The sequence below is a fragment of the Mizuhopecten yessoensis genome, unplaced genomic scaffold, assembly GCF_002113885.1.
Source record: "Mizuhopecten yessoensis strain PY_sf001 unplaced genomic scaffold, ASM211388v2 scaffold285, whole genome shotgun sequence".
NCBI classification, from domain to species: Eukaryota; Metazoa; Mollusca; class Bivalvia; order Pectinida; family Pectinidae; genus Mizuhopecten; species Mizuhopecten yessoensis.
The window spans coordinates 10,937-26,122 of NW_018403470.1; the positions used below are offsets into that span (position 1 = coordinate 10,937).

The 15,186-nt window shown below is 38.0% G+C and overlaps 1 protein-coding gene and 1 long non-coding RNA gene across 3 annotated transcripts in view; both read left to right on the plus strand.

Annotated features, from left to right (window-relative positions):
- The first annotated feature begins 1,624 nt into the window (after positions 1–1,624).
- Positions 1,625–2,684, plus strand: LOC110446076. The gene is made up of 2 exons (XR_002462425.1): positions 1,625–1,710; positions 2,563–2,684. It is a non-coding gene; the product is annotated as an uncharacterized LOC110446076 (long non-coding RNA).
- A 5,190-nt stretch (positions 2,685–7,874) lies between these two features.
- LOC110446029 (serum paraoxonase/lactonase 3-like) overlaps positions 7,875–15,186 on the plus strand; it is a 20,201-nt gene continuing 12,889 nt past the window's right edge. The window contains exons 1-7 of one of the 2 annotated variants that reach the window (XM_021490977.1): positions 7,875–7,960; positions 9,052–9,154; positions 10,015–10,085; positions 11,259–11,314; positions 11,882–12,071; positions 13,031–13,154; positions 14,590–14,790. In XM_021490977.1, the coding sequence (XP_021346652.1) occupies positions 9,084–9,154; positions 10,015–10,085; positions 11,259–11,314; positions 11,882–12,071; positions 13,031–13,154; positions 14,590–14,790 (713 nt within the window). In that variant the 5' untranslated portion in view covers positions 7,875–7,960; positions 9,052–9,083. Of the gene's footprint in view, positions 7,982–9,051; positions 9,155–10,014; positions 10,086–11,258; positions 11,315–11,881; positions 12,072–13,030; positions 13,155–14,589; positions 14,791–15,186 lie in introns of both variants that reach the window. The other variant, XM_021490986.1, reaches the window with a different exon arrangement.

The window sequence follows — 15,186 nt, forward strand, 5'->3', positions numbered from 1 at the left end:
TAACGGAAATGTTAAAGGAAAGAGGGGATTGGGACTAACGGAAATGTTAAATGAAATGAAATGGGGGATGGGGACTAACGGAAATGTTAAAGGAAAGAGGGGATGGGGACTAACGGATATGTTAAAGGAAAGAGGGGATGGGGACTAACAGAAATGTTCAAGGATAGGTGGATGGTGACTAACGGAAATGTTAAAGGAAAGAGGGGATTGGGACTAACGGAAATGTTAAAGGAAATTGGGGATGGGGATTAACGGAAATGTTAAAGGAAAGAGGGGATTGGGACTAACGGAAATGTTTAAGGAAAGAGGAGATGGGGAATAACGGAAATGTTAAAGGAAAGAGGGGATGGGGACTTACGAAAATGTTCAAGGAAAGAAGGGATTGGGACTAATGAAAATGTTAAAGGAAAGAGGGGATTGGGAATAACGGAAATGTTAAAGGAAAGAGGGGATGGGGACTGACGGAAATGTTCAAGGAAAGAGGGGATTTGGACTAATGAAAATGTTAAAGGAAAGAGGGGATTGGGACTAACGGAAATGTTAAAGGAAAGAGGAGATGGGGAATAACGGAAATGTTAAAGGAAAGAGGGGATGGGGACTTACGGAAATGTTAAAGGAAAGAGGGGATTGGGACTAACGGAAATGTTAAAGGAAATGAAATGGGGAATGGGGACTAACGGAAATGTTAAAGGAAGGAGGGGATGGGGACTAACGGAAATGTTAAAGGAAATGAAATGGGGGATAGGGACTAACGGAAATGTTAAAGGAAGGAGGGGATGGGGACTAACGGAAATGTTAAAGGAAAGAGGGGATGGTGACTAACGGAAATGTTAAAGGAAAGAGGAGATGGGGACAAACGGAAATGTTAAAGGAAAGAGGAGATGGGGACAAACGGAAATGTTAAAGGAAAGAGGAGATGGGGAATAACGGAAATGTTAAAGGAAAGAGGGGATGGGGGCTAACGGGAATGTTAAATGAAATGAAATGGGGGATGGGGACTAACGGAAATGTTAAAGGAAAGAGGGGATTGGGACTAACGGAAATGTTAAAGGAAATGAAATGGGGGATGGGGACTAACGGAAATGTTAAAGGAAAGAGGAGATGGGGACTAACGGAAATGTTAAAGGAAAGAGGAGATGGGGACTTACGGAAATGTTAAAGGAAAGAGGGGATGGGGACTTACGGAAATGTTAAAGGAAAGAGGGGATGGGGACTAACGGAACTGTTAAAGGAAAGAGGGGATGGGGACTTACGGAAATGTTAAAGGAGAGAGGGGATGGGGACTTACGGAAATGTTCAAGGAGAGAGGGGATGGGGAATAACGGAAATGTTTTATTAGCTTCTCGATGTAAAATATCATTTCGCACAATTTATTTTGCAATCGCAATCGATGATGCTTACAACTCTTAACTTGTTATTCTGTGACGTCATGCACGTGTGTGTATCTCATCTCCAGAAAAACGTTCCAAATTAAGATTTTAGACTTAGTTGTTTGATTGATGACGTACATTGACAAAAATGATTCATAATATCAATTTTTAATTGTTACTTTAATTTGACAAGGGAGATACAGCCAACATGAATTAAACATGTGTAAACGTTGTGTATTAGGATTATTTTCAAGATAATATGTAAAGTGTATGCATGTTTGTCTTTTCAGTGGTGCCTCAACTTATTCTAGTGGAGAATGTCCGACCAAATAAATGTCAAGTAAGTAGTGAGTCAGTCATATGGAAGATATGGTATTCAGTTGACTTTTTATGAATGGAGAAATATATAAGGTAGTCTATAGAAGATGAACAGTTTATCACACAAACCCTGAAAACTCCTTGTGATAGTCAATATTTTACCTGGCAAAAAAGGAATGACATCTGAAGGGAACCGTTCCTCACCATAACCAATTCGGGATCCGCCCCTCTCCGTGCACACAAAACTATAAATAGACAATAATAACGGTAATTTGGGGAGGGGGGTAAGGAGGGGCAACCACGGCCTTAATCCCTCTATGGGCCTGGTCCCATGGTCACTAAATATATAATCCCCCTCGACGAATCACAGTTGGGATCCTCAGCCTTACGAAATCGAGATACGTCCCTTCCCGACACACACATGATCTTGACCCGTTCCACACCACATCTGCCACCGATCACTGTAAACTAATGTGTATGATGTGTTACATATTAATTAGATGTCACAACTGTTTCCTATATCCTGATTGGTTAGTTTATTATCACGTGGAGGTCGGTAATTTGTGATATTAACTCGCTGCTACTACATGCACTTTTAGAAACAGCCAGTCAATGTTGTCTTTATGATTATATTTAAATGTAGTACTTTTCTTCTTACATTTTCCATATGTTCTATTTAGTTTAATGATTAAAAGATTTTTTTCGGTGAATATGTGACTATATGGACCTGAAAAAGTTATATAGACTTCGACATCGTCTCGGTTAATACAAAATGTATAACTTGTTCAGGTTCACATAATCATATATTCACCTCAACGAAAGTCCATAATTGATAAATAATGTATATATTTAATCCCGTTTTCTTTTATTTCAGCCGCTTCATCTAGACGGACCACACCAAGAAAACTGAATATGAATATATCTTACTATTATCTGCAGTCGTTCTAAAATGAAAGAATTGTAATCAGTTATCTGTCAATAAAAGCTTGTTCTGTATTACACGTTTGGGTTTATATTTAGTAAATGAAATATACATTTTTTAATTTCGTTTCGACGTATTTCAAAATTTGGTTTGGCTGTGCTTTACGTCATATTACCAGCTATAGTAGTTTAAGGACGTGCCAAGGTTTGGTGGTGGAGGAAAGCCGGAGTACCCGTAGAAAACAAACCGACCTGCGTTTAGTAGTTGGCGACAGCCCCACGTTCTTCACAAGCAAACAATGGAACAGGTGACATTTTCGCTAAGATAACGCATTAATTACTAAACCACCATGGACGAATTGTACGTACTAACTTACTGACACATTATGATATGTATCACGTACATAAACTGTTATCAGTATAACGATACGAATTACGTAATTGTTTTGAGTTATTGGCACAGGTTTATCATTTGTACTATTGGTGCATCAGACTATTAAGCAATTGCACAGATTTGGGCATATTTTTAATTGACGGAAAGGCCCAGAGATATCCGACCGCTGTTTGTAACCTAACGAAAAAGGTAACACTAGAAAACACTATCTTGTTCTAAAAAAAAAAAAAAATGTTTTACCATTGTGTATACATTTATTATAAACGAATAAGAAATACTCAGAACGATAAAAAAAACTTTGTCATTTTATAGTTAATCTTATTATTAAAAAAGCTTTTATAATCATAACATCTATCACCATATCATTGCAGAAGCCCCTTACAATTAGAACGGGTACACACAGAGGGCCGAACAAAATATACAGCTACCACACAGGGTACACACAGAGGGCCGAACAAAATACACAGTTATCACACAGGGAACGCACGGAGGGCCGAACAAAATACACATTTACCACACAGGGTACACACAGAGGGCCGAACAAAATACACAGTTACCACACAGGGTACACACAGAGGGCCGAACAAAATACACAGTTACTACACAGAGTACACACAGAGGGCCGAACAAAATACACAGTAACCACACAGGGTACACACAGAGGGCCGAACAAAATACACGGTTACCACACAGGGTACACACAGAGGGCCGAACAAAAAAACCAGTTACTACACAGGGTACACACAGAGGGCCGAACAAAAAAAACGTTACTACACAGAATACACGCAGAGGGCCGAACAAAATACACAGTTACTACACAGGGTACACACAGAGGGCCGAACAAAATACACAGTTACCACACAGGGTACACACAGAGGGCCGAACAAAATACACAGTTACCACACAGGGTACACACAGAGGGCCGAACAAAAAAAACAGTTACTACACAGGGTACACACAGAGGGCCGAACAAAAAAACCCGTTACTACACAGAATACACGCAGAGGGCCGAACAAAATACACAGTTACTATACAGGGTACACACAGAGGGCCGAACAAAAAAACTCGTTACTACACAGAATCCACGCAGAGGGCCGAACAAAAAAACCCGTTACCACACAGAATACACACAGAGGGCTGAACAAAATACTCAGTTACCACCCAGGGTACACACAGAGGTCCGAACAAAATACACGGTTACCACACAGGGTCCACACGGAGGGCCGAACAATAAACAGTTACTACAAAGGGTACCCACAGAGGGACGAACAAAATACACAGTGACTACACAGGGTACACACGGAGGGCCGAACAATAAACAGTTACTACCCAGAATACACACAGAGGGCTGAACAAAATACTCAGTTACCACCCAGGGTACACACAGAGGTCCGAACAAAATACACGGTTACCACACAGGGTCCACACGGAGGGCCGAACAATAAACAGTTACTACCCAGAATACACACAGAGGGCGGAACAAAATACACAGTGACTACACAGGGTACATGCAGAGGGCTGAACAAAATACGCAGTTACTAGACAGGATACACACAGAGGGCTGAACAAAATACTCAGTTACCACCCAGGGTACACACAGAGGGCAGAACAAAATACACAGTTGCTACACAGGGTACACACAGAGGGCCGCACAAAATACACAGTTACTATACAGGATACCCCCGGTGGGCCGAACAAAATACGCAGTTACTAGACAGGATACACACAGAGGGCCGCACAAAATACACAGTTGCTACACAGGGTACACCCAGAGAGCCGAACAAAATACACAGTCACTATACAGGGTACACACAGCGGGCCGAACAAAATAAAAAGTTACTACACAGGGCACACACAGAGGGCCGCACAAAATACACAGTTGCTACACAGGGTACACACAGCGGGCCGAACAAAATACGCAGTTACCACACAGGGGAGACACAGAGGGCCGAACAAAATAAACAGTTACTACACAGGGTACACGCAGAGGGCTGAACAAAATACACAGTTACCACACAGGGTACACACGGAGGGCCGAACAAAATAAACAGTTACTACACAGAATACACACAGAGGGCCGAACAAAATATAAAGTTACTACACAGGGTACACACAGAGGGCCGAACAAAATACAAAGTTAATGCACAGGGTACACACAGAGGGCCGAACAAAATACAGTTACTACACAGGGTACACGCAGAGGGCCGAACAAAATAAGAAGTTACTACACAGGGTACACACAGAGGGCCGAACAAAATAAACAGTTACCACACAGGGTACACACAGAGGGCCGAACAAAATACAAAGTTAATGCACAGGGTACACACAGAGGGCCGAACAAAATAAACAGTTTCTACACAGGATACACACAGAGGGCCGAACAAAATACACAGATACTATACAGGGTACACACAGAGGGCCGAACAAAATAAACAGTTACCACACAGGGTACACACAGAGGGCCGAACAAAATACAAAGTTACTACACAGGATACACACAGAGGGCCGAACAAAATAAACAGTTACTACACAGAATACACACAGAGGGCCGATTAAAATACAAAGTTACTACACAATATGACTAAGTCGTCCCTTTTAGGACTCATCGATGGTAATAAAGGACCTTCATGTATATATATATACATAATCCCATGTTCAAATTTAATTGGCAATTAAATAGGATTTAAGAAATAATGGACAGAGGAATAAAAATCTTTACCTGAAATATTCTGGGAAACAACTGTTTAGCAATACAGGAAGCCAAGCAATGTTAATATTTATGCAAAATACGAAAAATGACAAATATCATGCAACACCATTAGCAACACAAACATACTCTATAAAGGTCATCTAATTACTTAAAATCTGGAAACACGTCAAAGACATCCAAACCTGTACAATCTTGCGAAAAATGAACATACTACATTGTAAACTAAAAAAGTATATCTCCGGGCGTTGGTCTGATTTCCATTTATTAATAATGCGTTCTTTTGCTATTTGACTGATCGTTTTTCTCTCTAAAAGAATGAATTTTAAAAAAGCCGTTAGAACAATCAAACAATCTCTTCACTAGGCACTGTACAGTATGCTACGCCAGTCTTTGGGACTTTAAAGAAATCTCTATTAATTCTAAAAAAATGAAATCCTAGATGACCGGAGATGGCTTTTAAGCACTTTTGAGAACAAAATGAGGATAATTGTTCATTACATACAAACATCAATATCTTGCAAATTATTTTCCATTCAACTTTAAAATTGGGTCATTATTTGGCAATACACCCAATGTCACCCATTGGACTTTTGGATATTAAAGGAATTTAAAAGGTTATACAATACTCAAGTAAATACCACAGGTATTTTTATAATTATTATCAAAGTAGAAAGATACAAGTATGGACGTAAAGATACAATTTGGACAGTACCACTACCTGGCTTAAAATAACTGAAGATCAAACAGCATTTCATAAATGTTAAAAATATTACATTTATAACTGTAAATTTATAATTCATTTTTTTTTTGGTTGAAAATTATGAGCAACGCCAGGGGTGTACAAATTATGATAATATAAGTAAAGGTTATATGTCTAGAAAGATAAAAGTCTATAAAAAAAATAAAAAAATAAAATGGTTATGTCAACAACAAAGATCCCCCTCCCAAAGTATGAGGTACATTCTGAGGCTCTAAAGCAAACCCAACAGACAACTTGTTTTACCAAACAACGAAGTATTTTGTTATAGTAGTACATAATGTATTACTATAATGAGTAGTCATTTGTGTTTTGACCTCTGGAAACCTGGTTTCTGTGACTCGTGATGCTCTCCATTTAGTTTGATGCCTCACTGGACCGGTTATTGTTTTATCATCCATACATACATAAATAGCGTGTTTTTCTCAATAAAATTCACTACTTATAATTGAAAAAACACTCGATATTTCTCAATCTGGTACTACATCATTTATTGACTATTTCCGAGTACTAGATGGTTCGCACGCTACACCTGTATATTTTATATTTCCATCCGTGCTTTCTTTAACTTCGATTGTTATCCTTGTGTGCTTTAATATTAATGCAGTACGGTTTTGCTATTTAATCTTCATAGTTCGTTTTCATTTTTGTTTTATGACGTCATAAGTTATCTTCAAACACCAGTTACATGTAAACGTACATGTATATAAGCCGTTGCATGCGAGGATGAATGTCAATATATATGTATTGGAGAGGAAAGTACAGTGTCAGATCAAGTAACTACTAACATGATGGGGTATTTACCAAACATTGCGAGTCGGCGCGTCCGATATTCCGTCTTTTTACACAAATATATATAATCGTTAAACGATATATATATGTGAAGGACTTTGCACATACTTTTAATCACAGGTGTAGCTTGTCATAAAATGTTCCGTCCCTCCATCAAGATCCCTACCCGACCCGCGGGCAATGGGGGTAGTGGTCGGATTCTGAGATGCGATAAAAATAATCCTATACTTGTGCAAATGGAAATTATGCCTATTATAGACATGATTTCCATTTGCACACACACCTCACACCCTTGAAAATGTTAGTGTGTGTGTGTGTGTGTGTCTGTTGAGAGGTTATAGTAGACAGTTCAAGTTAATTTGGTGAAGTTTTAGGGGGATGGGATACCGACCCTACACCAGTAGTCTCATATTATTGGGAAATATATTTACGGCGGTAAGTAAATATATGGCCGAGCGAAGCGAGGCGACAATTTTAGGCATAAGTTTTTAAAGTAAAAAAACAAAATCGGTGGTAAAAAAAAAAGGGGGGTCCAGAATTTTGGCTTTTATAAATACTTCCATTGATCCAGTATGGCCCTTTTTATAAGGGGCATTAAACTTCACCGACACATCTATATCTTGTACAGGCTCATGACTGTTCTAGCAAAAAAAGTGTTTTCGAGATCTAGATTCACTGAGAAGGAGGCGGGTCGCATGGTGAGATGAACATTTGACGATGTAAACAAAATTGTAACATTGATTGATAAAATGGCACTTAATTTCAACCGATGACAACATTTATCAAGAAAGTCACACATTGCAGTGTAGATAATACAGTAGAGTTTGATATGAACAAGCTTCCTTTTACTTGGTTTTGCAAGATAACTTTGTTACGATGTACGTTTGAGCATAACACGGTTACCTGTATTTGCCCAGAAAAAAAGGGGGAGGTGTATTATAAAGCAAAACTCTCTCTGTTCCAATGTTTGAGTGCTAATTCACATACCCAAATTATCAGTAGAGAAAAAAACACCTGTTTATCAATATACACGGACCTGGGAATTTGTTATAGCTATACATTAGCCTGAGTTTCTTCTGGCCTTGACACCAGGCTTAGACATTTTGACAGATACATTATGTATCTATCTGTCAAAATGTCTAAGTCTGGTGTCAGGGCCAGAAGAAAAAACTTGTGCTATAGATATATTTGGACTTAAACTGAGGTGTTCAGAGTAATATTACACCTTTTATTGGTTTAGATCAATTTTCGGTAAAAATGACACACTCCATGATAGTATATCTATTAGGAGAAAGAGAAATATGCAATGGCCAGGCCAGGGTTCCAACCTGGAAGCCTCCGATGCTCTAGACAGATGCTCTACCAATTGTGCTGCCCGGTTGCCGACGATCAATGTACAAAAATGTTTAATACCTCTGGAAAGATGGATAATGTTTTCTTTTATAAACCTCCTAAATGCATGTAATGTATTAATTCTCATTCCACGGAAATGATCTCGGTTTCCACTGACATCATAGGCCGTTTCGATTTTTCAAAGTTTTTCGCAGCCACTTTTTCTATCCATGAGGGCAACCTCATGTTCTGGCGACACCCTACAATCCTGTTGGCTGGTACCTTTGTAAATCTATATACAGATTCCCTGACATACCTTTACAAGCCAAAGGTATTTGAGGTATTTGCTGGAGCATGCCAGTTTATTATATATTTATTCCTGCATGTACCAGGTATGCTCAGAAATGATAGGGGGATGCAATAACATAAACCTTGTACGGATGTCTTTTGTATTCAGTTGGAGGAGTGACGAAGAAAGAGAAGAGAGCCATGGGAATTTACTTCAAAATAGTGCTTTCTAGTTTGCTGTTGGTCATAGTACAACATATGGCCAGGCTCATGTAAGTGTTGTATTAATCCCTGCATGCTTGTTAAGTTAAGTTAATTGATTGACACACACAAAGAGGCCTCTATCAATACACCTATAAAATAATCTATGGGTGTATAATTGACAGATGAGGCTAGTACCTGTGCTGTATCCATTTCTAATTTACAACTTGAAATTGATGTATGTCTCTTAAGGTGGCTCCACACATCGTCATCAGCATCCATTTTCGTGCGTACTTCTGGAAAAAGTACAGCTCGGACTCAATTATCTTGATCGAAATGTGCATGTACACTGTGTCGTCATTTCCGTATTGCGTATCGGGCATTCAATATCGTAGTGCAAATTATAGTTACACCTTGCAATTGACTTTTAAGATATCTTGTGTTTTTTCGGGGACCAAGTCTCAGTAGTATAATTCTGACCAAAAATGTGATTTTCTGTTATTCTAATATATTTGTATTTATAATTTTGTATGGAAAACTATTCCCTACATCTGACTCGAGGTCACTCTGAGTTCAAATTACAACTATAATCTCTAAAAAAATATCCCCTTGACAGTTGCATATATATTATATTTTACATGTTCTGAATGGAATAAACAGTGTTCCCTTTGAATTTTACATTTAAGGGTATATTTGATACATTTTCCAAGGTTCTGTACCCCTAGGTACTTAGTTACATATTGGTCGATCCTTGAAAACTGGGGGTACATCTAACTGGGGGTAAAAATTACAGTGTATAACTATAAGACCTAATTGATAAAAGTCTTCTCAACATAGAAATTTCATTTAAAATCCCTGTGTTAATGATATTGGCCCTGTGGAGCTATTATTATGTCAGACTACAAAATGTTTGTGTATGTTCGTGCTGCAGATACACCCTCGGATTCCACAAACATATATACAATCATGAACCTGGTCCGTGTAAATACCTGGACGGAGTTGGTAAGTATATGTTGGTTCAAGAACACTGTAATAATAATAATTTGAGGTTCTTATATACCGCTTTATTACAACCAAGTTCGTAGGTTGTCTTGAAGCAGTTCACAAATTATTATCCGTTGTTATAGGGCCTTCGCAACCAGCCAATACCTTTCTCAACTCCCTGGGGAGCATACAACCGGTGCTGCCATTTTGGCGATCACAGCTAACATTCAACAATTCGAGCACTGCCCAACCACATACTCATTTACAGCTGAGTAGACTGCAATAAGCGGAGTAAAGTATCTTGCTCAAAGATACAACACAGTGCCGTGACTTGAACCAGTAACCCTTCGGTCATGAGCCCGGCCTCCTACCACTAGACTACCGTGCCTCCCAACCCTTCGGTCGTGAGCCCGGCCTCCTACCACTAGACTACCGGGCCTCACAACCCTTCGGTCGTGAGCCCGGCCTCCTACCCCTAGACTACCGTGCCTCACAACCCTTCGGTCGTGAGCCCGGCCTCCTACCACAAGACTACCGTGCCTCACAACCCTGTGCCTCACAACCCTTCGGTCGTGAGCCCGGCCTCCTACCACTAGACTACCATGCTACTTTAATTTTGGCCATTAAAGACATTTTCTCCCTCTGCAACGAGAACAAATTCATCATGACAGTGAACATTAGTACACATCATGCTGTATATATAACTTAATGTGAATGGCTAAATAAACGCTTGGCCAACATGGACGATATGACAGGCGAATACTTGACTGGACGACAGTTTCTCGGTGTATACAATACCACGTGCACTATCACATGTACAGTGCCATGCATTACATCAATTTTCAAATTAAACGGAACAAGCTCATGATATAATTAACTTGTTAGGTTTAATTTCTCGAGACTTCTAACATGACTTTGTTCAATGTTCCTTTACTGTGAGGTTCTACAGTTTTTGCACTCGATGATACTGCATATACAGCAGTCGATACTATTAGTTTTAAGCCTTTATCATTTTGATATGAATTATGATGAATTATATTAAGGACAATAAGTATGGATGTGGAACCAAAAAGTCATATAGACCCTGGGGGTTTTCACTGGAGAAAAACATAATATACATTAATAAATTACATTTTATACAATTTTTTATTGTGAGTGTTTTCTCAATTTTGTTATATTTATACGTTTCAGATTTTGGATCTGAAGACATCGCCACACTTCCAGACGGAAAGGCCTTTATCACTTCTGTAAGATAGCATTCGGAAAGATGTAGATATTTGTTAAAATGCCTTTGTGAAAAGTAAAGTAATCTGGAATTAAAAGTGTTTTAAAGACATACATGTAATGAGATCAATTACGTTTGTCAAAAGCTATTAAACAGTTTAACTTTGTCTATTTTCAACATTGACATCAATCATTTAATGAAAATCAACAAAATAGATGACTTTCAATGTATCAAACATTCAATGTGCTGCATGCCTACCTTCAACAACAGAGCTAAGAAAGGAGCTGTTTCTATATCTAATATGGAATTGGTAAATGACAATTGGAATCAGAAAATGCAAACTAATTAAATTTCATTGTAACTATAAAACATCAGTCCATTGCTAAATAAAAGTAGATTACATTTCAAAATACAGTTTTGATTGATTCTGCAGTCATGTCATGGAAATTGACGAAAAAAATCATCTGAAAAAGAAAAAAAAATACAGATAAGCCTATATGATATTGGTATATACAGATAAGCCTATATGATATTGGTATATTGCATTGTTAGAAGCATGTTATAGTCTTTTGTGAAACCTTCTTTTCAGGGCCTTTTGATGCCATCTGCTACAGCAACCTATCGACAAATGTATGCTGACAAAGGAGTCAAAGGTCAGATTTTTCTCTTTGACTTCAAGGCCCCCGGTTCAGGACTCACTCCATTAACCATACAAGGGGACTTCAACGCCTCAGATTTCTCCCCTCACGGCATTGACTACTGGCAAGACAAGGCATCAGGTTTGTTTGAGATCAATTTTCTTTTCTTAATGTCTTGATTTTGAAAAATGTTCATATATATACTGGTTTACGAAATCCTATAAAAAAATAAAGAATAGACTTTGACAAGATTACAGGGTTCAGATGTGTTACAAAGTTCTAAATGTATGTTCTGAAACACAAAGAGACTGAAGTTCTTCTGAAGAGCACACACTCTGCGAGTAATAATGTATGACCAGCAACTTGCTGAAATCTGGTGCTAAACATTTTTTTTTTTTTTTTTTTATCTAGACCTTAAAATGTATATTCAAGGCTACAGGCTTTAAGGGGCCATTTGTTAAAATACTCAATCAACTTTTGAAAACAAAATATATCACACTTGACATAGCAACGCTGTTCATCGTTTTTTTGCCATTAACTTAAATACGCAATAACTCAAACAATTGTTCTTCAATTTTTTGTCAAACTTGGTAGGATGTTTCATTACCTGAATTCATTGGATGAGTTCTTAAATCGAGATATTTAAATGCTATTCGGTAGAGTTATGCCCCTTTGTCATTGCCAAATAAGGGCATTACGTTGAAAATGCAAGAACTTTTTAATTATTTGTTCAAAACTCCTCCCTCTAAGCCAAGGTTCTAGTTTTAGTATAGCTACATTGACCACGAAAGTGTAATTCTGAAACACAAAATAGCTTGTGCCATACACACAGTAAGTGATAGGTAAGGTCACAGTCACCAACAAAACGGTGTCGGTAAACATATTTTATATCGTATGTCACTACCTGCTTCCAATATATCAATACCCTTACGAGGGTCTGGCGGGCATACACTGTGTCATGCTTCCACTCGCGGTGCCCTTGTTTGCCTTGTAAGATAATGTTGTTTGAACTTATAATATTATTTAATAATTTGGGAATGAGGATACTTAGATATATTCTTACAGCCAAAGCCATTATCATATTTCGATCAATTCTCCAGGAAAAGTGTATATCTTTGTGGTGAATCATCGAAGAAAGCTGGATGCTGTGGAAAAATTTGAATTCATTCCTTCAGCCAAATCTCTGAAACATGTCCATTCCTACGTAGACCAGGCCATCTACTTGTGAGTATACCATATCTACAGTGAGTATACCCTATCTACAGTGAGTATACTATATCTACAGTGAGTATACCCTATCTACAGTGAGTATATACCCTATCTACATTGAGTATGCCCTATCTACAGTGAGTATACCCTATCTACAGTGAGTATACCCTATCTACAGTGAGTATACCCTATCTACAGTGAGTATACCCTATCTACAGTGAGTATACCCTATCTACAGTGAGTATACCCTATCTACAGTGAGTATACCCTATCTACAGTGAGTATACCCTATCTACAGTGAGTATACCCTATCTACAGTGAGTATACCCTATCTACAGTGAGTATACCCTATCTACAGTGAGTATACCCTATCTACAGTGAGTATACCCTATCTACAGTGAGTATACCCTATCTACAGTGAGTATACCCTATCTACAGTGAGTATACCCTATCTACAGTGAGTATACCCTATCTACAGTGAGTATACCCTATCTACAGTGAGTATACCATATCTACAGTGAGTATACCATATCTACAGTAATAAATGATTTCAACACACACAAAATTACACAAATTAATTTCAACAAGTTTTTGTGGTATTATATAGGATCAGACATTGCCATTTTGTATGAGAAAAATTGAGCAAATGTGGACATTTTCAATTTTGCGAAGAGAAAAACTTTGCATCAAGGTTAGTTAATAAGTCGTAGTGTATTGGTAACTGATTCTAGTTCCTTTTTATCACTTGACTGAGTTCACTCAATCAACACTTTACCTTCTAACTAACTGCTACAAAACATTTGATTTTCACAATGATGTTCATCAGTATTTTAATAGTAAAGAATACAAAATAAGCCTTGGGGAATATATTCTCTCTTTAAGCCAAAAACGAATCGGACTCAATAATACTGAGTTATAAAATGCCTTCTCCAGCCCATTTCTTATCCAGATTAATGATAACACTGACTTGATGGTCGAGCCTATCGCCTAGAGTGTGATGCATATGCTGTATTTGTGGAGAAAGTGTCTTTAATCTTAGCTCTAAATACAAAATGTCATGAATTTTAATGCAATTGTGAAATTAGTGAAATTAAAACCCTCGTGAACAATCAATATTAACCCTTTCACCCCTATGTAACTTTAGTAGACTCTACCATGCATTGAAATGGATGAGTCCATTATGGTCTACAGTAGTGAAAGGGTTAACAACTATACAGTATTAAAACGATATCTCTGTGAATTTAGTGACACATTGTCGACAGGAACTATCACTCTTTCGGCCATAGCTTGACAAAGGAACTAGCTAGATATAGGTAGCTAGTTTTTAGATGTAGCAAATTGTAAGGCAGGACGTTTGTGTTAAAAAATAAATGTTCATATAATTATCATAACACTGTAGTGTTTTAAGAAGGGAAGATAATGTTTTTAATTTCTTGTTTTCTTGTTTCAGTATTAATGATGTTGCTGTGACTGGCGAAAACTCATTCTATTTCACCAATTTTTTAAATTCTCGAAGTCACTTTTGGGGATCATTAGAAATTTATATGATGTTACCTCTTGGAAGTATATCCTACTTCGATGGGAACTATTACGAAACTGTCGAGGAAGGCTACTTCATGCCTAATGGTCTGGCACTCACACTAGATAAAAAGTAAGTCACAACAATCGGCAAACGTTTTTCAAACTTTACTTGATGCTGGCTTTTAAAGACGTCATTTATGTTTGTTTGTGTTTTACGTCCTATTAACATCTTTCTTCATTAAGGACGTGCCAGATTTTGGCGGTGGTTTGGTTTGTTTGTGTTTTACGTCCTATTAACATCTATCTTCATTAAGGACGTGCCAGGTTTTGGTGGTGGTTTGATTTGGTTGGTTTGTGTTTTACGTCCTATTAACATCTTTCCTCATTAAGGACGTGCCAGGTTTTGGTGGTGGTTTGGTTTGGTTTGTGTTTTATGTCCTATTAACATCTATCTTCATTAAGGACATGCCAGGTTTTGGCGGTGGTTTGGTTTGGTTTGTTTGTGTTTTACGTCCTATTAACATCT